The 22,006-nt window shown below is 43.9% G+C and overlaps 1 protein-coding gene across 5 annotated transcripts in view; it reads left to right on the top strand.

The window, feature by feature from the left end:
- Nucleotides 1-505: 505 nt before the first annotated feature.
- The window catches only part of Cdep (Chondrocyte-derived ezrin-like domain containing protein), a 38,040-nt gene continuing 16,539 nt past the window's right edge, over nucleotides 506-22,006 (top strand). For 2 of the 5 annotated variants that reach the window (XM_033384208.1, XM_002137745.4), the window contains exons 1-10: nucleotides 506-740; nucleotides 9,421-10,311; nucleotides 17,273-17,505; nucleotides 17,566-17,787; nucleotides 17,864-18,107; nucleotides 18,169-18,329; nucleotides 18,404-18,478; nucleotides 20,118-20,224; nucleotides 20,521-20,636; nucleotides 20,691-20,961. In XM_033384208.1, coding sequence (XP_033240099.1) covers nucleotides 10,045-10,311; nucleotides 17,273-17,505; nucleotides 17,566-17,787; nucleotides 17,864-18,107; nucleotides 18,169-18,329; nucleotides 18,404-18,478; nucleotides 20,118-20,224; nucleotides 20,521-20,636; nucleotides 20,691-20,961 — 1,696 coding nt within the window. In that variant the 5' untranslated portion in view covers nucleotides 506-740; nucleotides 9,421-10,044. Of the gene's footprint in view, nucleotides 741-9,420; nucleotides 10,312-17,272; nucleotides 17,506-17,565; nucleotides 17,788-17,863; nucleotides 18,108-18,168; nucleotides 18,330-18,403; nucleotides 18,479-20,117; nucleotides 20,225-20,520; nucleotides 20,637-20,690; nucleotides 20,962-22,006 lie in introns of those variants that run through there. The other 3 variants (XM_033384214.1, XM_033384210.1, XM_015182393.2) reach the window with 2 other exon arrangements.

Below are 22,006 nucleotides of genomic sequence, written 5' to 3'. Positions count from 1 at the left end.
GATTTCTTATGGCTGCCGACATCTGTCCAGAAGAGCAGACACTTCATACACGGCAGTGTTGCGAGGCTTCTCCGAGTCCCCGGTACCGATGATGCCTACGGATTCGCCCAGAAACCTAGAAGAGGCAACGTTTTAGGAGCAAAATTACGCGGGTGAATAGTAGAGAGAGGGATTTACCTGGTCACGCTAATGCTGTTGTAGTAGGAGTAGGTCCAGGAGTAGAAGCCCAATGATGCCCATGGCAATATCGAACGGCTTTCCATCGCTGAGCAGCGTATGAAGTCTTAGGGCTCTCTCAAGTACATGAAGCTGCCTTACACAGGATTCGCGACGTTCCAGGATCTTTCAGTTGTCTTTATATGATTTTGGTATGGTTTTGAATACAGAAATAGAAGGTCACACTTTCCAATATACCGAAAATATGCATCTAAGAAACAGCCTTTATCGATTCCAGACTTCGGTTATCGGGCTAAAATCAGCTGAGAAAACCCGCTCATCGATTTCGATTTCAGTATTTCATTGCAAGGTGTGTGATTACTCTTAAACGGTCACACTCCTCAGCTGGCTCAAAAGAAAAATGGCGTTGTCGTGAGCGGGACGAGAAATTTCTACACACGGGTCGCCGCAGCCAATCCTCAGCAGAAATGCAATAAAATTGCATCTATTAACGCGTTGCAAGCCTTCGAACAGTGGACAAAATTAGCGTGCAAGTGGAATACAGCGATTGACAAAAGAAAATAGTGTGTACCCGATGGTTTTTCACCGTTCATTTGCTCGAGGGCGCGTTTTTTTCAGTTTGTCACTTGATAAAATTTTTATGCGTAAAAAGTTCCCTAAGTTCTCGCTCTATTGTGTGTACATATGTTTTTGTGTGAAGGGCGCAGCATCGCAAAAGAAGAAAACCGGAGCAACAGCCAAAACTCCATGAGAAATTTCTAGCCCCGGATCTTAATTTAATTGAAATTAATTGCCGCTCAACAGCCTCAGCCCAGCTCTTGGTTCTTTTTTGCGCAACTCGTTTTTGGGCTGAAAATTCAATAAGCACGTAAATTCCGGAACACACCCCAAACCACCGCACACCCTGCTCTGCTTTCCCCGCGCTTACGCACAACCACTCCACTCCCCCCTCGCTGAAAGGAATGCTGGATTGGCAAAGAGAGAAAGAGAGAGGAAAGCGAATCCAAAGGCAAGTGTAGACTTTGACAACAGCAAAATGAGTGGGTGGCCCTTTGCAAGGTAGATTTATGTGGGGTGAGGGATTCGCAAATTAACATTATAGTGCTTTTTTTGTGAACGATTAATTATAAGAAATGGAGTTATTTGTTGTGGAAAAAGTATGTTAAATTCCCACTTCACGTTATTGTCAGTATACGCTGCCGATTAGAGACCGTTTTCTTGGACTTCCTGACCTTCTTGTGAATATACCGTGGCCTGGGCCCCCCTCAACACTTTACTCAGTCACTTCTCTGCTTTCTCTCTCCTTCGCACTCCTGCTGTTGCTGTTGCTGTTTGCTGCTTCTGCTGCTTTTGTTGTGTTAGGCACAAGGACACGCCATGGCATACGCATACATTCATGCGCAGCAGGGGACGTGGGGCAGGGGCAGGGGCAGCAAGAATTACAGTTACAGTTTTCGGCCCCGAAATTTTTTGTAAACACTTGTCGCCTGCGCCGTTGACGTCGACGCAGACGCTAGCGTCGCAGTTGCCGCGCCTTTTCTTCAATTTTATTATGTTTTTTGCAACACATGTTTACGGGATTTTTTTTTAATATTCGTACCGTAAACTTTGTAGGGGGAGTGGGGGAATAACCCTTTTCAGTGAGAGATGGTTGTGAATGGGGAATCAAATGAAGGGAATCTAGGGAACATTTGTTAATTAGTTTTTTTTAAACGGTGGGGGCGACAATTTGTTGTCCTAAATGTAAGTTTTCGTGGACTTATTTCGAAAATCTTACATTTTCTTATATTTCAAACACTTGTGTTGTGTCCTTCTGCTGCCGCTTTTTCTCGCATTCTTCCCGGCGCCCCTTTGCCACATTTTCTTGCACAAAATGCTCCAAATTCAGGTCATTGCATTTGCTTGAGCAGCGCCACCCACCCATTATGCATGCTCTCCCTCTCTATTCTTGTATCTCGCTCTCCTTTACTCATGCACTCTCGTTGTCTTTCTCTTTCTATCGCTGTGGATTCTGCTCTTTTCCTGCGTGTTAAGCTGGTTTTTCCCATGGATTTTCCCTTTCGTTTCAAGCTTTCTTTAATGCTGTTCTGGATCTATATTCTTGTATTAGATTTTTGCCGTAAGATATGATTAAGGATATTATCATTCTTGAGAGTGAGCGGTAGATGGGAAGCAGCTTATTTCATTAATCAAAGCCCCAAATGGATGGTAAAGAACTCACACCTCTAACCTCTTCCTTAAACATTTAAATAATACACCTAATAGTACTGTTAATAGTAATTTAGAACCCTATTTATTACCATTCTTTATTTTCGGTATGATGTCAGCATATTAATGACGGGACATGTCCGCATATTCCTCGATATTGGTAGTGCAAAAAAAGAGAAAAAAAGAGAACGAGAACGAAAACACAAACTTGTCGATAACGGTTCAAAGGTTGATAAGACACACACAACAGATCCAGAACACAGTTACAGCACCAGAGAGTGAGTTCCTATAACGGTGTTCCGAAACAGACAACAATCAAATAGATAAACGATGGGTAAAAGAGGGCAGGCGGCAGGCGGCCTGCCAGTGAGAGGGGGGTGGGGTATAGGGTATTGCTGCTCTCCTATTTACACACGACGGCTTACATGCTTCGGAGCGCACTTCGTTATCAGTTTTTCTACATACCCGAGTGTGTGGTGCGTGTGTGTGTGTGTGTGCTGTAGGGTTGCCAGGGGGTAGTGTAGGGCAGCGGAGGGACGGGACGGGACGGGACAGAGATAAGCAAGCGACGACAACACTTGACTGAGTCCGAAGCGCTGTGGCTGTTAAAAAGACCCGTTTGTTGGCATAGCTGCTTCGCTTTTTTCTACCTCTTTTTTTTCTGTTGATTTTATTTATTCTTTTTTCGTTATTTTGGCAACTCCACCTATACCCCGCCTCCCTTCTGCTGACATCATCATCCACAGATTTTCATGCTCAATTTGAAATCTAGAAAGGGGACACAAGCATTTTATCGGGTCTCGATCACGAGCCGGCAAGGAAATGAATGAAATATTAATGGAGGAACGGCAGGCCAGCCCTTACAGAGATTACTATTTGCAGTGCAAATAGAGGAATTTTATGGGGTAGATTGACTCTAAAGTAAAATCAATTGCATTCTCGTGTATTTTGTTTTTCTATTGAAAATTATACGGCACCTCTAAACCTTTTAACCCCTCTAAATTATATTTAAAACAAATTATTAATAAACAGTTTAATTTCAACTTCAAGATTACAAAGCTCGCGCTAGAAGTGGATTAAAAGTCGTCTTAATTATGGTTTTCATAACGAATATGATGATTGGAAAATAAATTTTCCTGATAATCAAACGGCTTTCAGCCGCTCTCAGCTTAGAACTGGTTCTTAAAAACGTATAATAATATCTGATCAAGGGTCTTGGCGATCATATATTCTGTATTGGCATCCAACTTGTTGTAGAAACTAGATTGTAAAGTGGTCCAAATGGAAACTTCGTACACGTTCCTAACCCAATAAGAGTGTTTCCGTCGCGTGAGATACTATACCAAATGTATCCAATGGATAGGTCGGACCATGTATGGCAAACACAACACGGATGCAGAGTTCAAACATAGAAATATCACACGTTGCGGTGGTGGAAGGCGAATCAAACTTGGGGCCAAAAGAGAACGAGTTAATCGTGTAGATGAAATGGGTCAACATTGAGTCCGTCTGTACGTGTATCTCAAAGCTACACAGATACAAACAGCCTGCCGACAGTCCCCAGGCCTCAATGGGGCAAAGCAAATTAAGTTGCAAGCCAACTTCTGAGTCTCCCTCTCTATCTCCCTCTCTATCTATCTATCTCTCTCTCTCGGGCCATACATTATTTATTTTGCGATCTCAATACGCTTTGTTGGCTTTCTGTGCCGGGAGGGGATGGGTGAGGGTGGCCCAATGCTAGGGAGGGGAGGGGGAGGGGCACTTGCATTCATTGAATTTGTTTTGCCTTTGTTTTCTCTTCGGTTTTTGCTTTTTCAGAGGTCTAATTGAAATCTGTTGTCTTTCGGTTGGGTTTCGGCTGTGATTTACAGTCGTTAACAGGTTTCCCTTTTTTTTTTTGGCTTTGGCTTTGGCTTTGGTCAAAAGCATAAAACGATTTCCATTTCCGTTTCGGGGCAGCATACTCATAAATTCAAAATGTATCTTGTGTCGGCTCCGACGGCGGTCTCTTGACTTGTGCTGCATACAAATTGGGGACAATTTCAAGTGCTGCTTAGCCATGGTTGCACACACGCACACCGACACAGTGGAGGGATCGCTTGTCCGAGGGTTACAGTGGATATGCGATAGGTGTGCCAAAAAATGAGACGGGAGCTATCATTGTGACTGTCATAATTTCAGGTGTTGTACGATCGATGCTCTAATCGCATCGAACGTAATGGGTTTATGGGGCATTATCTGTAGGGCCATATGTTTGGCACAGCCCTATCTCATGGGCAGATGAAAGTTTTCTGCACAACAGTGGATGTGAATGTATGGGTGCCTTCGGCTATCACAGCAGATGTTCGCTCAGAAGTCCATTCAGAGAAGGAAGTCCCCTTGGATAAGGATATGTCTTCGAGATCAGAGAGTGGAGATGCTATTTGAATCTTTTTCCGCACATTTGATTGTTCTTCTAACGAAGTTTTCCGCAAAACCCTTTCGGAATCTCCGCCAATCGATTGTCCTCCTGCTGTTAGCTTTGGCTCTACTGTACTTGGGCTTTATCCTTAACCCGTTTCTTTGTACTCGTTGAAAATGTCAGTCAAGTGTTCTGCGACAAGGCTCTCACCGCATCTCAAGAACTTTTTTGCACTGCCTCCTGCCACCCGCCTCCTGCCTCCCGCCTCCTGCCTCCTGCCAACCGCCTCCCGCCTCCCTCCCGCTTATTCTTTTTACTTGCAAATTCTGCCATTCTGTATCTTGACTTTGTCCAACAAATTGCTATAATTTGTTGTAAATTCCATGAAAGTGCTTGTCCGCCATGGAAAAAGGGCGGCGGAGGGGAGGGGTCCACTGCCCGACTGTCTAATCAATAACCAGAGCCACTTGTTTGTTCAGTCAAAGTGTTGTCCGGCTGTCAACGACATTTATTTTCCCCCTTTTCATGCAGGGCTCTTGTATGTATCTGTATCTTTGCTGGAGCTGTGTCTGCGGTGTATCTGTGGAGCTACCTAACGACAATACTAATTGATTTCGTTCGGCATTTTCAATTGCGTTTTGTTGTGTCTATTTATGAGTGGTTTCCCCCCCCCCACGTCTCCCCCACGTCTCCCCCACGTCTCCCCCACGTCTCCCCCACGTCTCCCCCACGAGTTCGTGGTTTGTTTTGCATATTAGCAAATCTTTTTGTTTATAGTCGTTGAGGTGAAAATATCTTTAAAGCAGTCTGGAACCTCTGGACAGACACTTGCAGCTTCTTTGGGTTCCATTAAAACTAAAATTAAAGTACTTCTTATGGCGAACAAAGGTTCGCCATAGGACGATGCCTGCCAGAGCCAGATAGCAATTAAGAGATGCAGATTCTGTGGAATATTATCCGCTGACAAGTACAAAAAAGACCAGACGATGAAGGGACACACATGTGCAGAGAGGACTCTCTCTGTGTGTGTGCCTGCACTGTATATATAATCCAATGATAAACAAAGAGTCTTCGAGTCGTATAAAAAAAGAGCAACTGATGGGATGATGGTGCTGTTCCTGGTTGCTGGTCGAGGCTCCGTTGCGGGGGAAACTTTAAATAAATATTTTAATGAACTGCACTAAAGGCAGTGCATGGCAGTGCTGTGCAGTGCAGAGTTGACTTTGAAATGCACTCGCCGGCAGCAAGCAGTAGCACATCTGAGGAACGTCCATCGGAACGTCAGACGGCGGAGTGCATCCTTTTATATTCAGGCTCGGGCACACACATAAAATACACTCTCTGTTCGGTGCATTTTATTTATAAACACAGCCAGACAGACAGATGGAGTTGCAGCCACCATGTGGGCTGTAAAGAAGAATATCTACTATATCTTTCGCTCTGGCTTTTGGCCCTATACAAACATCCCAACCACAACAATTGTTGTTCTTTCGGCAGGGCAGGGGCTTTGGCCTGATGTACATATTTCTTGGAATGGAAACGGCCCCAAGTGATTCATCTTCTCGTTTGGCAGCGGAATTATGAAAGATGCTCGAGATACATTTTAATTGAGATGCATTTGCCATCACAGATACAAATATGCCTCCAGAGCAGAGAGATTGAGATTGTTTCAATTTAAACGATGACAAAAACGAACTAAAGGCAGGGCATTGGAGAGGAGTGGAGTGGAGTGGAGGGGGAAAACTCTTCTATAAGCAATTCAAAGATAAATTATTATTGACATTTCGAATTGATATTGTCAATTATTTGGGATCCAATATCCAATATGATGGATTTGTATATATAGAGGCAGTGGAGATGATTTATGATGAAATATTAGGGGGGAACTGGGGAGGGAATTGAGAAATTCCTAAAGGAAATCTCTAAATATATAGAAAATACAAAACAATTCTGTAGAAATTAGAAAAGAGTTTGTGGAAAGTTTTTCCTATGGAAAACTTCATTGTTAATGGAATATTTTGTGTGGAAAATACTTTGAACGAATTCTCAGATGTGTAGGCAAATAAAATTCCATGAAATGCATTCAAAAGCAGGGAAAACCACGCCCTTTTCCCGACCTTAGCCAACGGAGAGACACCCAAAGTGCCAGAATGGCAAAATGGCAAAATGGCAGGCGGAAACTTAATTAAAGAGCCATGAATTTATGTCACTCCATAGTATATAAAAGTCATAAAACTTTGATGGGGACACACACACAACATTTTTTGGGTCACACGGATACAAAAGGAGAGAGAGAGAGAGAGAGGGGGGGTGGGGATACTCTTGTGGAAACTGGTTAAAAACTTCTTCATGCCTCCAGTTTTGGAGCCCAGCCACAGGGGACAGCCAGCAGCCACAGAGCACATCATTCGCCAATCTGAAGTTTATGGAATGCCGAAGAGTATGCCAGGCCGGCCAATAAGGCCAACAGATACGAGTGGACATAGATATAGCCTTGCTGTGGCCCAAGTTGGTGGCTCATCAAGCGGTACTGTAACCCCATTCTAGCACTGCTTTCAGTGCTCCCAGAGAGACCGGACCGGAGACCAGTGGCTGCCAGAGACCGCTTCTAGCGACTTGTCCATAAATTGTCGAGCATCATTAATATTGCGGCAACGTCTTGATGCCGCTGCCGTTTAAGGTGTTCTCTCAGTGCGAGTGTGTGGGTCTTTTATGATTAAGGATCAACGGAGAAGAGAAGTGGTCCACCAAAGATTGAGACCAAATCGATGGCAAGCGATTGAAAGGCCACAAAGAACAGAAGGAGTTTCAAATGTATTCGAATGCTAGAACTCTCCTTCAAAGGAGACTTCAAAGTCTTCTCATTTTCCATCTGTTCCAAGGATTTTAGGTGGTCTCTTCCACATTAATCATCTCAGAATTCGCCAAAAGACAAAAGGCGGAGAGCACTGCCCGCATTTTATCTGTAGAAATGTGCTTGAAGAGGCCACATGATAATCATTTGTGTGTTATTTATGACAAAACGTGACTTATGCGAACAGAAAAGCCACAACTTCACAGAGAGAAGGAGAAAGAGAGTTTTTCAGTCTCCCTGTCCCTAACGGTCTCTGGAGTATATGTATTTTGTTATCAGAACCTTCTCAGTGAATGAAGATCATCTCTGTGGGTCATTGAACGATGTCAACGCTTGTCTCCGTGGTTATCATCGCCCCCCCCCCCCCCCCCCCCCGACTCTGGTGGCGGACAAGATACGAGTATTCTCATATCGCATCGTAAATTCACACATTTCACGCCCCATTCAACCGCATGGAAGTGACTGGCGACTGGGGGCATCCTGTGTGTATCTCTCTCCGTCTTTTGCAAATTGACAGCCCGCCGTTTGGCCACGTTCGCATTTAAATTTACGAGCCACAAAACCATAAATAAATGGACACAGAGCGGACAGGAGGACGGTGTGGCTTGGAAGACGACTTCTTGTTCATAATTTTCCCATATTTTATTATTATATTTCGCTTCTATGAAAACGCTTCTCGTCTCGCGTCCCACATAGTAATTGGGCGCCAAGCTCAGAGCTCCCATCCCCAGTCCTCAATCTATCTGCATCTCTAAGACTGCTTTTGTATGTGGGCTGGAAGTTTCTTTTCTCGGATGCGATCCAACGCGTGGGCCGGCAGCCGCCACGTGGGTAGGCGGTGCCGCATCAAACCTGATTCGGCGGCAAACCAGAAGTTACACTCGTACTTCCACATCCAATTCCACTTCCATTCCATTTGGGCCCCCTCGTCGTGATAAGCCTATTTATTTTTTCACAGGTGTTTTCCCTAATTTTCTTCTTTCCATATTTCCCCAATTTCCCATTTTTATGGGCTTTTAATGTTTTAAATAATTCCCCCGACAGGCATTTATTTGGGTCATTGTTTTGGCTGTTTTTTATGTGCTTTTAATTTCTCAATAGTCGAATGGGTTTCGGCCCAGCCCCCCAGCCCCCCAGCCCCAGCGAGAGATGCTCGCCCACTGTCGACTGTCATCTTATTGTGCGAGGCCTGAGGAATGGTTTTCCATCCAAGACTCTGTCTTGTGAAGTCTGTCTCTGAGTGGGTCCACGCCCACTTTTGGCAAGGCGTTTGATACATTTCCAAGACGATTATTTCGATTTCTTTTGAAACTTCACGATCCTGAGATATAGGGCTTTGGAAATATGTCAAAAAGAAAACATGGCCATGATTGTGATTTATTGGAAATCTAATGAGATTTGTCCGTGGAAGATCGTGAGATATGGGCTGGAAAATGGGAAAGGAAAAGTGGAGAAGTGGGTGTTCTTTGGTAAAAATATAAGAACTATTCAAAACATGGGCTCCATGGGCTCTCGCTGATGCAATGGCTGCCACATCCAGTAGCCCAGGGGTTGCTTTCTTGCAAAAACGCATATCGACCGAGGGGTGCTGCCACATGACGCGTATAAAAGTTTCTCTTTATATATGTAGAAGCCTCATAATGCCTTGTCCCATATTTTAGCCACATAAACCAGCAGAACAGAACCCACTGATAATCCAAGCCGAAGAGCTTATGAATTTCCATCTTTTCCACTGCACTTACGATTACGACTAACATATTTTCTCTCTCAATCTTGATAGGAAAACGATGGCCAGTCCGAGGAAGAACTGAGATGAGGAAATCCACGAGTGGCCCAAGCACATGCTGAACGCCGTAAAGCCGATTTCAAAACGAAACGAATATATATCTTTGGCTCTCTGCGCGAATAATGCCAGAGGGAAGTCAAGAGGCATCGTCGGAACGCACCAGAACGTATCCGAATTCGAATTCGAGTCCGAATCCGCACCCGCAGACATGGCAAATGTGAAACACATGTGAGAACGTGTGCTTGTGTGTGTGTGTGTGGTGTGTGGCGTTATAGCTTCCAATTTGTTCTGTTATTGTTCTTTTCTGGATACGAAATGAAATCGAATTAAAGCACACAGACACAGATAAAGATACAGATACAGAGGCAGATAAAAAAAAAAAACAGAAGCGAAGAGACAGCTGAAATTCAATTAACGAAACGAAATACAAACAAACGAAGAAACCCCCAGTAGCATTCCATGTTTAAAGCATTTAAAAGAAACTCCTAAAGAAGACAAGAGACAACAGACAGAGCCAAAGAGGGCGGCAGACAGCAGACAGACCCTCGATCTATGCCACAGATCGGAGTCAACCGAGTCTTATTCCAGCCGTAATCCCCCAAAATTCTCGTCTACAAAATGTCCCTCGCCGACATGGGCACGGCCTCGCGATCCACCGGAGGCGGTGGCGGTGGCAGCGGCGGCGGCGGCGGCGGTGGCCGTCACTATGACCTGGCCTCTGGCGGTGGCCCGGCAGGAGGTCTGCCCGGCGGTCGGATGACCCATTCGCTGAGCACACCCTCCGGTGTGGACGGCACCCCCTCAACGCCCAGGCATCGCGGCGGCAAGAAGCTCACCGTCCGCATACAAATGCTGGATGATTCGGTTACCATGTTTCAAGTGCAGGTGAGTCCAAGAAGAGTCCAAAGGAAGTAAGCTGGAAACTCACTTCCACAAATGAATGCAGCTCAAAAAGTGTACAAGTGTTCGTTTAGCCACTTTATTCATAAAGTTAATGTAATATGAAAATGAAAATTCCATCCCTTATTGGATTGCCAGAATGTCTATCTGTGCAGACAGTTTCCCTTCGCGTCGGAGCTATCTTCCATTTCACACAGGAAGCACCTGCCGAAGCGGAAGTCATCCGTTAAATGGAAATTGCACAAGTGCCCCTCCCTCCATTCCCTCCAGTATACATCCTCCCTTTTGGAACAAACAGCTTCACGTGCAAACGGGAAAATATGTATATGAAAAGCTACTTTTAATTAAATGTAAACTCGAAAAAATGATACAGAGTGGCTTCACAGTCGGAGGAACTGCGGAGCGGAGTCGGAGACTGATAAAGAAGTGGAATCGAGGAGTGTACTCCTCCACTCTGTGCGGAGTCTGGGGGCAACTTATGCGACAAGGGGCCCTGCGCAGAAGAAGGCGTGGCTGGCAGTTTGTTTGGCATTCGGCCAGAGAATGAAGCACATTTTTTCGGTGTTTCCTCTGGCAAACAAGAGGCACAGAAATCAACAGAAGCGGCAGCAGCAGCAGCAGCAGTTGCAGTGGCAAGTGGAAAGTGGATGGTGCTGCACGGGGCAGATGCTGCACATCCGTTCTCTTGCCCCAGCCCCCAGGACCACCAAAATAAAACATGGCATAGATTTCTCCTGATTCTTGGCTATTTTTCAGTGGACGAAAGAGGAGGTGCAGGGCGGCCAGGGAGTGGCAGTGCAGCATTTTGGGGTCTACGAACTGCGGTGGCTGTGGCCTGCAAATGTCTGATTGTCGACCGCAAATCGCATTAACGATGGGCAGGATTTCTGGTTTTGGGAGCAGTCCAAAACCACAACACACAAATTAGAGCAGAGCATCGATGTGCCGCGTCATGGACACGACATGCATGTTGGTCGCGAGTCGTGTCGTCATTTGGGAGCAAGGACGCGACAACAGCTGAACATCTTTCTGCACTACTTGCTCTTCGCTCTACCCATACCCTGCTTTCTGTCTCCTCCTCCTCGCTTGGTCGTACTCCTGCTTGCTCCTTTGTTTCTGGCTCTCGCCATTCGCTCCTCTCCCACTGCTTGCTGTCCGTTCGCTCCTCTCCCGCTGCTTGCTGTCCGTTCGCTCCTCTCCCACTGCTTGCTGTCCGTTCGCTCCTCTCCCACTGCTTGCTGTCCCTCAGTTTCTGTGTTGGTTAATGGATTTTGTCGTAGTTTGTTGTTTGTTCTTATTGTTGGCGCTGCTGTTGCGCCACTTCCTGGCTCCATTAGCCCGGCCTAGTGCAAAGGCTTAGGCATTTTTCTGCCTACCATTGAAGTGGATACGCCCAAAAGCCTCACCTCTGCCACAGCCCCAGCCCGAGCACCAGCCCCAGCCTGTGCCTCCGCCTCTCTCCTCTCTAGTGCAGACACATTTCAAAGGCTTCAACAAGCAAGGAGTGGAAATGTTTCAGGGCAACAACTACAACAGAACGGTGGCCATTGTTTTGGGGGGTTGCAGCTCACAGATGGGGGGCTGGGGGTTGTGGTTTCTCTCTGGACTAACCTTTTTGTGAACCAGTTGCACTTGAGGCGCTGCCCGATGCTCGGTAAATGTTGTGCTGCAAAGTGCTGCTCCACACAAAACTATTTTTTTTATGTACGAGTATGTGCCATGCCATTCGCCGTCTGCATTCCACTCTTGTGGTATTTCTCTGCTTTAGCGCAGGCCCCCAGGCACTTCTGGTGGAGGCGGAGGCAGCACTTTTTTGTGTCGCGCCTCTGTTTCAGGACTGACATTGCCAGTGGAAGTGCAGGAAGGACTCTGGCGGAGGACTGGGCTTTTGAGGATACAAAAAGGATGAAAGTTAGTTGTGAAATTAAGCTTAGGAAGTTGCTCGCTTGTATTTGAGTTTACTGCTTGGATAATGGAAAAATACTTTGTTATAAAACAATTATAGGGCAGGGCACAGTAGAAAAGAGCCACTTAAAAAAGGGGTATATGATTTCCTACGGGTATTGAAAGCAGTGCACTGGAAAATATTGATAAATAAGAGTCATACGGGTTTTCTACTGATATTTGTTTGCTATTCCTCGGCTAAATATCTTTATTAAAGTATACGAAGCAGTTTAGAGGTAGAAAGCAGTTCAAAGTAGTGCAAAATAGTTTATAGCAGCGAAAATCAGTATTCATAAGAAGATTATCTATTCGGAGCAGGTTAGGGGAAAACTAAGCAGTGCAAAGCAGTATTAATCACGGCAATGCAGTTTAAAATGAAAATCAGTATTTATTAAAGTGTACATCAGGTTTAAAGAGGAAAACAGTTGAAAGCAGTGCACAGTTTTGAGAAAACAAGGCATCGCAAAGCAGTGACAAGCAGTACCATGATATGTTTGCAAGGAAAATGATCTGTAGCCAAGCTCTTTCAAAAAATACATCATTCTCAGTGGAGATTTGATTAGTTATTATGGATTTAAGCTAAAGTATTACTTATATAGGGCAGTAGATGTCTATGCAAGCGATAAATTGCTGGGAAATTCCTATATTTGAGACCAATGCCCTGGGAAAAGGCTTTGTAAACCAAATAAAACGCTTGTAAATGTTACGGAAAATCAAAGCAGTTCCATTATCAACCGCTCAAAGCTCTTCAAACCTCTCACATGGCATTGTGCTTATATCATCGGTCCATGTCCATACTCGACGTGAAAAGCTCTCCTTGAGCTCCGCTTCGACTGGTATTAAAAATTCAATCACGTTACAATTTCTGCTGTGACGTGCACTTCTTTCGCTGTGCACTGTACACTGCGTATACGTAATATATATTGACATGGTTACATTTTTAAAAATAGAAACCCCATCCCCCAAGGCACCCTGCAACCCTTTCGCCCTTCTCCCGGTGCTTCGCCGCTGTGTGGTGTAGCCATAATATCCATCGCATGTTGGCCCTTAAATAGAAATGAATACGAGTATGTGGCCTGGTCTTGGTCAACAACTGCATTATTAATCAAGGCTCCTAATGGATTGTGTGGCTTGTAAACGATAATGTGGCTGTGGCTGTGGCTGTGCCTCTGAGGATGTGGCAGACCTTGTCGGTCATGTGGTCCATGAAAAATAGCACTCAAACTTTACAAATGTAAACTTCCCAAAGATGAATGTGGCCAAAAATGTTTGCAATTGAAATGTTTTCGTGAATGCCAGAGCTCGGAGCGAATAACTTCTGGGATTTTTGCTTTTGCGGCTGCCAAAAGTTTAATGTTTTGCACTCTACCTTAAGAGCCTCACCTCTCAATGCCTTATCCTGACGCCATTTCATATATTTAGCAAACAAAAGCACTCTGCCTGCCTGGCTGTCTGGTGTGTGCAAACATTCTTAAAAGCTTATCTTCCAGCGTGGAGAACGTTGTGCTGATAGCGCAGGAACACTGGAGCACTGCAGAGCATTCTCCGAGAACTTTATTAAATTATGACGCAAATAATTGAGGCATTTATTGTACAATGTCGGGGTTCTTTGTCGGGAGTTGAAGGGGAGACAATTGCAGAAACTTGTATCATCAAAGATCTCAATGAACAGACGATTTCCATTGGCTAGAAGGCATTGATTTGATTTCTTGGCTTACTTTTTGGATAATTCACAATCATCGCATAGTGTATTCCTAGTCCCAGAATTCCTCGCTTTCGGAGTATACGATCGTTTTTGGTAGGCTAGCTTTTCATTCTATATCTAAGACATTGCCAATTCCTTCTATTTATGGACACATCCTCAGAGTCAGTGTCGTAGTAATAAACCTTTTTTCCATTCAACAAGCATTACGTACTTGCCAAAAACTTATTCCGAACCAAAACATATTTTCGTCTAAACTCCAGAGCTCTTTGAAAAGACATTCTCAACTTTTCTGGTTACCGAAGAAAGTTTGCCATTCGAGGACCGGAGAGCCCGCAGCTCAGCGACTTGGCAGCAATATCAATGCGGGGGGGCTTAGGGTTAGGGTTAGGGCTAGAGGCCCCACTCAATAGGCAAGGACAATGCCGGCTATGACACGGGGATTGGAAGCGCCCGCATGTGCAGCTCCCTCACCTGCCTCTTGTAGTTCCTGCTGGCTGCCACTGCCACTGGCCCTGGCTATGCCACCGCTGCTGTTGCTTCCTCCTCTCGACACAGCGACAAATTGAACAGCCGACAATTGTGGGCCAACTTTTGGCATATGGGGGGGGGGGAGGAATGGGGAAATGGCGAGGGTTTTGCGAGAGGCTTGTTTGCATTGAAAAGCTTCCTGTCGTTTTGCCATTTCCGCTCTTCCCAGCCTCTAGAAGTCGCCAAAGTTAATTGGTTTGTTTTGTAGCCGGCCAAGAGGCGGAGGACAGGAATTGCCCTTAAAAGATAAATGCTTCTGGGGAGTAGCCCCATAAAAGTGCTATGGGCGTGGCTGTGTCCCCCAACAAGGGTCTTTCGTACACTGCATCTCCTGGGAAAATGTCCTCCATTCTACCCTGATGTATCTGCATCCATGCTCTTGTGGCTCTTGTCATCATTTTTCTCTTGTTTGTCGAATTAATTAAAAATGTCCCTCCCAGAATTGGCACAACAATTGTTCGAAAATTTGGCAAATAACATTTTAGTTTTTCGAGCCTGTAAATTGCATTTGTGGTAAGTGGCAAGTGGCAAGTGGCAAGTGCCATAAATTGCATTAACAGGGTTATAACAAAGTTTTTCGCTGTGAGCTCTGTGGGGGGCCATTGGGGAGTTCGGCTCGGGTTTGCTTCGTCGACAGCTGAATGGGAAAACTAAAATGAAAATTTAATTGTGGCCTCCATGACATGGATTTGCTGTCGGTTTCTGTCGGTTTTTGGGGTTTTCATTTTGCTGTTGGTTTTCGGTTCGGTTTTTGGGGTTTTGTTTCACAAAAAGGAGGAGCTTTAATGAGCGCTTAAATATTATTTCGCTATTTGCTGGAAAATAAGATAAATATGAGGCTGAAATAGTTGAATATTTATTGGGAATAAACCGATTTAATTTCTCCGAGATTTATTCTTTCAAAGTAAAAGAGATGTTCTAGCCGCTTCTACAGGCTTCTAAACTGCAAATATTGTTCAATTGAAGGCGTTTCCAGTTCCGACAAATGGGGGATTTCTGGTTGTAGCACCGGGAACTCTTTGGCAAAAATTTAAACTGAATTCCACTCATAACGAATGCATCAGTGATTTCCTTTGTTCTCCCTGCGAGCTTTTATTTTATTTGTATTTATTTTTACTGATTATTTCGTATCACATTGAAAACGGAAACTGCGAAAAACTGCCGCATATGGCCATTCGTTTTATCTTTTTAGGGCTTTTACGAGTATCTTTATTTAATAGGATGTCCTGTCCGGACCACGCCATGTCCTGTCCGGACCACGCCCAATTCTGTTTGGGTTCTGTTCGTTCGATTTATGCGCCGCAAAAGCCGCAAAAGCATTTTGGTCGTTTGCCAACAAATTTGTTGTCCTTAATATCTGGGTTTACATTTCTATACGACGAGTATACATATGCATCAGAGCCATAAAATATTCAAATGGAGAGAACAGAGAGGGTTTAATAACATTTTGGCACTCCTTGCGGAACATTTCACACTCTGATAGATTGTGTGTCCTGAGTCCTGTGGCCTGTGGCCTGGGTGGATTGGGGTTCCTTGGCTTCGTTTGGAATCAAACTGACAAAGCACTTTCCTTGATTGGCCAGCGCTAGATCAAGCGGGGAGACAGCTGTGGAGGAGCAATCTCCTTGTTTCCCGATCCAAAAATTAATATATTCCACACATGGCCTGACGTAAGAGGATTAGCAAATTGAAATTGGATTCCTAATAGGTGTTAGGACCAAGGATTTAATGGCCCATTAGCTGTTTTACTCATTTGCCTGCTAATCCCTGAAAGTAATTAGAGGAAAGGTTTAAGGGGTGGGCCTAGGGAGCGGCTTTACATGATGAACATCTCTGTTTGATATGCCATAAATTCGAAGTAGGCAACTGCTCTCCCGACAGCAATTTAAATGCTGGAACCACATAAATCATTCGCCAGAATTCGAAATATGAATACGGCACATAGTTCATAAAATATGCAAAACCCTCGCTGGCGAAACGCGACGACCCAAATTACTTGTATATGACTTAATTGCGGCCTGAGACAAGCTGGCCCAGTTTTTTCCACTTGCTCCCAGAAGTGGCAAAGTGTGGCCCAAGCCCAAGCCCAGGCGTCAAACTCAATTGAAATTTATTCAAATGCAATCAGACGCTGCAGCGCCCGCCCCCACAAAAAGCATTTGTCGTGCGGCGGGCCGGCCGTTGTGGTCGTCTGAGATGATCTGAAAACTGCATGCTAGATTAGATTTTAACGAGCTCAATGAGTGTGCCAAGACCAAGGCGCTAGCGGGGAGGCAGGAGTCTCCCAGCTCATGGAGCCCCCGTGGCTTGTCGAAATTGGGCCTGCATGCCTGCCATTTAATTGCAGACCTGACATTGAAAAGTGGTGTGGCAAGGCTTTTGGGGTTTGCTTTGAATTGGTTCTTTGGGACAGGTCTTGGATAAGGAAATACTGCATGAAAGCGCCTCCTAGGTGGTACTTTGAATAGGTAATTCCCTATAAATGTGAAAGTTCTTTAGACCAGGGCTCGTCCCTGCTGCCTGACGCTCTACAAGCGAATGCTGCAAAAGAAAAAGCCCTAGAACTTCAAAAACAACATAAATGTCGTGTGCACGACGCAACCAATTAAAGCCAATGTCTTAGGTGTTCCTCGCATCCTAAAGACGATTTTTTAGATCCCCTTAAATGGTATTTTGAGCTGATTCTTCCGCAAAAAGTAGAAAATTCCTTCAGACAATGCTTTGTGTTGATTCCATCGATTATATCCAATTTCTTGTGTTATTTTCCAGGCCAAAGCTTTGGGTCGTGTGCTCTTCGAGCAAGTTTGCCGTCAGTTAAACCTACTCGAGGCGGACTATTTCGGATTGGAGTACCAGGAAATGTCCACACATACCAAATACTGGCTGGACCTGGAGAAGCCAATGAATCGCCAGGTGGGCCTCTCGCTCGTCGATCCCGTGCTGCGCTTCTGCATCAAGTTCTATACGCCAGATCCAGCGCAACTAGAAGAGGAGTATACCAGGTATATCGGGAACATCTGAAACCTCCGCAGAGAATCGAAGGCTGAATGTATTCATTTTAGGTATCTGTTCTGCTTGCAAATCAAACGGGATTTGGCCACAGGAAGTCTACAGTGCAACGATAATACGGCCGCCCTGATGGCCAGCTACATTGTACAGGCCTCGTGCGGGGACTTTGTGCCCGAGGACTATCCGGACCATACGTATCTATCTTCGTACCGCTTTGTGCCCCATCAGGATGCCAGCGTGCAGCGGAAGATAATGGAGAACCACAAGAAGCATGTGTAAGACTATCATTATGGAGCTGCCCAGAACATTTCTAATATATTTTGCACCCTCTGTTCCACTCTGTTTCGATAGCGGACAATCCCCGGCGGAGGCAGATCTTAATCTCCTGGAGACCGCACGACGTTGTGAGCTTTATGGCATGAAAATGCACCCGGGAAAGGATGTGGAAGGCGTGCCACTCAATCTTGCGGTTGCCCATATGGGCATCACCGTCTTTCAGAACATAACGCGCATAAATACCTTCTCGTGGGCCAAGATACGAAAGATATCATTCAAGCGCAAACGTTTTCTGGTGAAACTGCATCCAGAGGGATATGTAAATACGGGTTTAAGATCGTTTATAGCCTCATATTGATTGCTATTTGTGTACATTCCAGGGCTATTACAAAGACACGGTGGAATTCTTCTTCGAGGGTCGCAACGAGTGCAAAAACTTTTGGAAGAAATGCGTCGAGAATCATGGATTCTTTCGCTGTACCGCAGTACAAAATACCCCCAGACGGAAGACACGTGTCCTCTCACGTGGCAGCTCTTTTCGGTAGGAATATCTTTAAGAATATATACAAATGTATGTTGTTATGGTTTCTAATGCCTTGGCGTTTTCCCTTACAGCTATAGTGGCAAGACGCAGAAACAGATCATCGAGTTTGTACGCGAGAATTATGTGAAGCGGCAGAACTTCCAAAGGTAGGGGAGCTTTCGACTTACTTTCTTTCTTTGCGAATCAAAACTTATTCTGGCAAAAGTTTGTGTTTTTCTTTGACAATTTTCCCCCTTTATCTTTTGTCTTTAACGATTTTGTTTGGTTGAGATGGAATTTATGATATTTTTGGCTTTTGCAGCTTATAATCGTATATTTCCTTAACCAAAAATCAAATTAATCCTTCCAAATCAAGATCTAACAAAATATCAAATATTCTATCTATATATATATATATATTTTATAAGCAAATAATAATATATTCATCAGCCTACATTTGCCAATTCATCCAGATTCCGTTCTCATCCAAAAACTCGACTCGTTCGCTCGATCGTTTGCATCGTCGATCGATAGATCCATTCGTTTGTTCGTTCGTTCTTTCTTTTACACTTCTTTACAACATTTGTATATTCGTTTTTATTTGTTGTTAATTCTAAAATCAATCAATTTATGTTTCCGTAAAACCCACAAAAGAATACCCCACCCCCACAAGAAAAAAGAACACCACAAAAAACTCTATAACTTGGTCGAAATGTTGGTGGCGCGCTTTAGAAAAGAGAAGAGGATCTAAAAAACCAATTGGTACAAAAGCACAAAAACAAACTAAAAACCAAACCTTTGCATACAAATAGTAAAGAACAAAAAACCCCAAAGAAAAACCCAAAAAATACCAAAATTTAGTCGATATGTACAGCAGAGCAATGACGAGCATTTCAATTACAATCATTCTTGATTTCCAATTTATTTTCCAATGTATATTCCATTTATGATTTCCCCTCACTAACAAATCTGTATGTGTGTCTGTGTGTGTGTGTGGTTGAGAGTGTGAACCACAAATCAACTAGAGACCATTATTATAAATTATCCAAAAATTGGCGTTCATCTTTTGTGTACTATAATATTCGTGTATGTATATCATTCATTTCTGACTATTTCATGGAATAGCTCTAACAAATCATCGCTAATCATTGTGGTTCTCATCTTTGGTTTGCCCTGCACTCGAAAATACTTAATAAAATGCTGCTTTTGTCGTACAATTTTGTGTGTGTTTTGTTTAGACTGTACCTACAAGCATAATGTAGTTCATAAGACTCCTCCCAACCATTTCTCCCACTTCAATGTGTAGTTTATTAGTCGTGTGCGATTCCTTAGAGTTTAGAAACTTTTGAATTCGATAATGTTTGGTATACTCTATAAATAAGTATAATAATAAACCCACATAGGAGTAATCCACCTATGAGATCCGAGACTTCCTTTAAGGAACCAAACCCCTCCCCAGTAGTTGCCTATGATAATGGATATTGTGTTGTGTTTTATTCCAAGTTCTGTTTTCTAGTTGTTTACTAATCCTTAACTTTTGAAACTCTCCTAAGTTTTGTTGTGTCTTGTGTTCGTTATACTTTTAACTGACGCCCCTCTGAGCTCTCAAACTGAACAACTTTCTAACTATAAACTAAAAACTGTGCTAAACAAACTAAATCTCTCCAAAAACTAAACCCCCAAAATGAAAAACTAAAACTAAAGCTAAACCCAAAAAAAAAAAACACTAAAGAAAAAAAAAACACAAAACTGAGCATGTGAAAATATATAAAGCGTGGTATCCTCTTGTCTTTTCTTTTGCTGCAGGTCTCAGTCATTCCGGCAAGGGCCACTGAATGCTAGTAGCCGAAGTCAATCGCATACGTATGTGAATTCCAGCATTTCAGCCAATCCCCTACTCCCAATTGACACTGGTTTGTATTTATTTTGTTACAACATGCGTTCTCAACTATTCAAGTATTCAATGTATTCGATTTTCTGATTTCTGATTTGATTATTTCGATTTTTGAGTTCCATTCTTGAGTTATATGCCTTTCGGTTCTGTCGCCTTAGCTGATGATGAATGTGCGGCAGAAGGCACGCACGTGCCTTCTATATGCTATCTGTGTTGTGCGTGTAGTCGATTCGAGTTCTTCTTCTTCTAGTCTTCTATATGCTACGTCCTGTATGATTTTTAATGTTTTTCGATTTTAATTTGGGATCTCTACAGCGACATGGGACTATCGCAATCAATGCAGCGACTCGATGACCCCTTCTCTGACGAAGAAGGCAGCGGATACCTTGGATCGCCGACGCGACAATCCTATCGACCACATGCGTTCTCAAGTTAGTCTCTACAATAAACCCTCTAGTTCTGCATCTAATTATTGCTTTTTTCAGGTCACAGCAGCCCAGGTGGAGATCTATCAGACGAAGAACTATGCAGCGGAATCGCCAACCTCGCAGGAGGAAGCGGCGGCATGCTCGGCGGCGGATCGTCAACTCCACTCGGCAGTGGCTATGGACCAAATGAATTCGAACCGCTCGCTTTCACCACAGGGTCCGCAATCGTGGACTTCGCCCAGCCACAGCAGCAGCCACCATCAGCCACAGCCACCGCCACGCAACGCTCCCGATCAGGCTCGTGCGCATCCAGGCGATCACAATTTAGGTGAGTGCTGCCATAGCACAGGAGTGCATCAACCTCTACCTCCATTTAAGTTGGTTCTTAAGCCCAAGATTATTGTTAATTATATTTTCATATGATTTAAGCGATTCCTAGAGATAATTTTGTAATTATACAATGATTTGTAAACCATTTAATGTGTGGATTTAACATCCGCGCAATAGATTTTATAATATGATTTACTTTTCATCTAAGAATAGAAGGATTTTATAGTTTTAGATTACATTTATGATTTAAGACATTCTTAGACTTAATTTAGTTGTAGTTGTATAATTTAAATCCCGTAAGAAAGTGGAATGACACTCACTGGGAATTCTTAGTCTTTAGTTTTAGATGTTGCATGATGTTTTCCCTTCAAAGGGAGATTCCAATTAGAGATCTGCGTGGCTTCTTTTCCAACATAAGCCCAATAGTATGCCTTCTAATTGAATTGAATTAAGTGAGTCACACAATGAAACGAGTCGATATGACTGCGAATGTGTATTGCGTCTCCCAGCATTCGGCATTCAATGAGTTAGAATGAAGGTGCGCACATGACGAAATGAAGGAATTATTTTATGAAAACTTTCCCTAAATGCTCGGATACTGTCAGGCGCATAACATGCCTACCGGAAACGGCACTCTATGAAGTAATTCCGGTGGTAGAGAATCTCTAAATCTCAAGAAATCTCCTTAATAGCTTTTCTTGATATCAAGGAAGCCCTTAACAATTTCGTACCAGGTGCAAAGTTAAATGCCCTCGAATCACTGTGCGACTTATTGATCGGACAAGATCAAGCGGACTGGGAGCTAATCCATCGAAAACGGAACTCGGAGCTCAACCGCACAACCCCAAATGATACGCTAAATGCCATCCTTTGCCTGTGCTCATCCTCAGTCAAACTCTATCGGTGTAGGACTTTATTTCAATCCATTTTGAGCATCATGCAGACCTCTAGTTCCAACCTCCGTTATATTTTTAAGCCTAAGTTATTTCTAGCCTTGAGTTTTGTAAGAATTGTATAATTCTCTGGCATTTCAAGGAGAGAAT

This window comes from Drosophila pseudoobscura, chromosome 2, assembly GCF_009870125.1.
Source record: "Drosophila pseudoobscura strain MV-25-SWS-2005 chromosome 2, UCI_Dpse_MV25, whole genome shotgun sequence".
In the NCBI taxonomy this organism is placed as follows: Eukaryota; Metazoa; Arthropoda; class Insecta; order Diptera; family Drosophilidae; genus Drosophila; species Drosophila pseudoobscura.
Note: the sequence above shows the minus strand (reverse complement) of the source record. Positions and strands in the feature narration are given on the sequence as shown.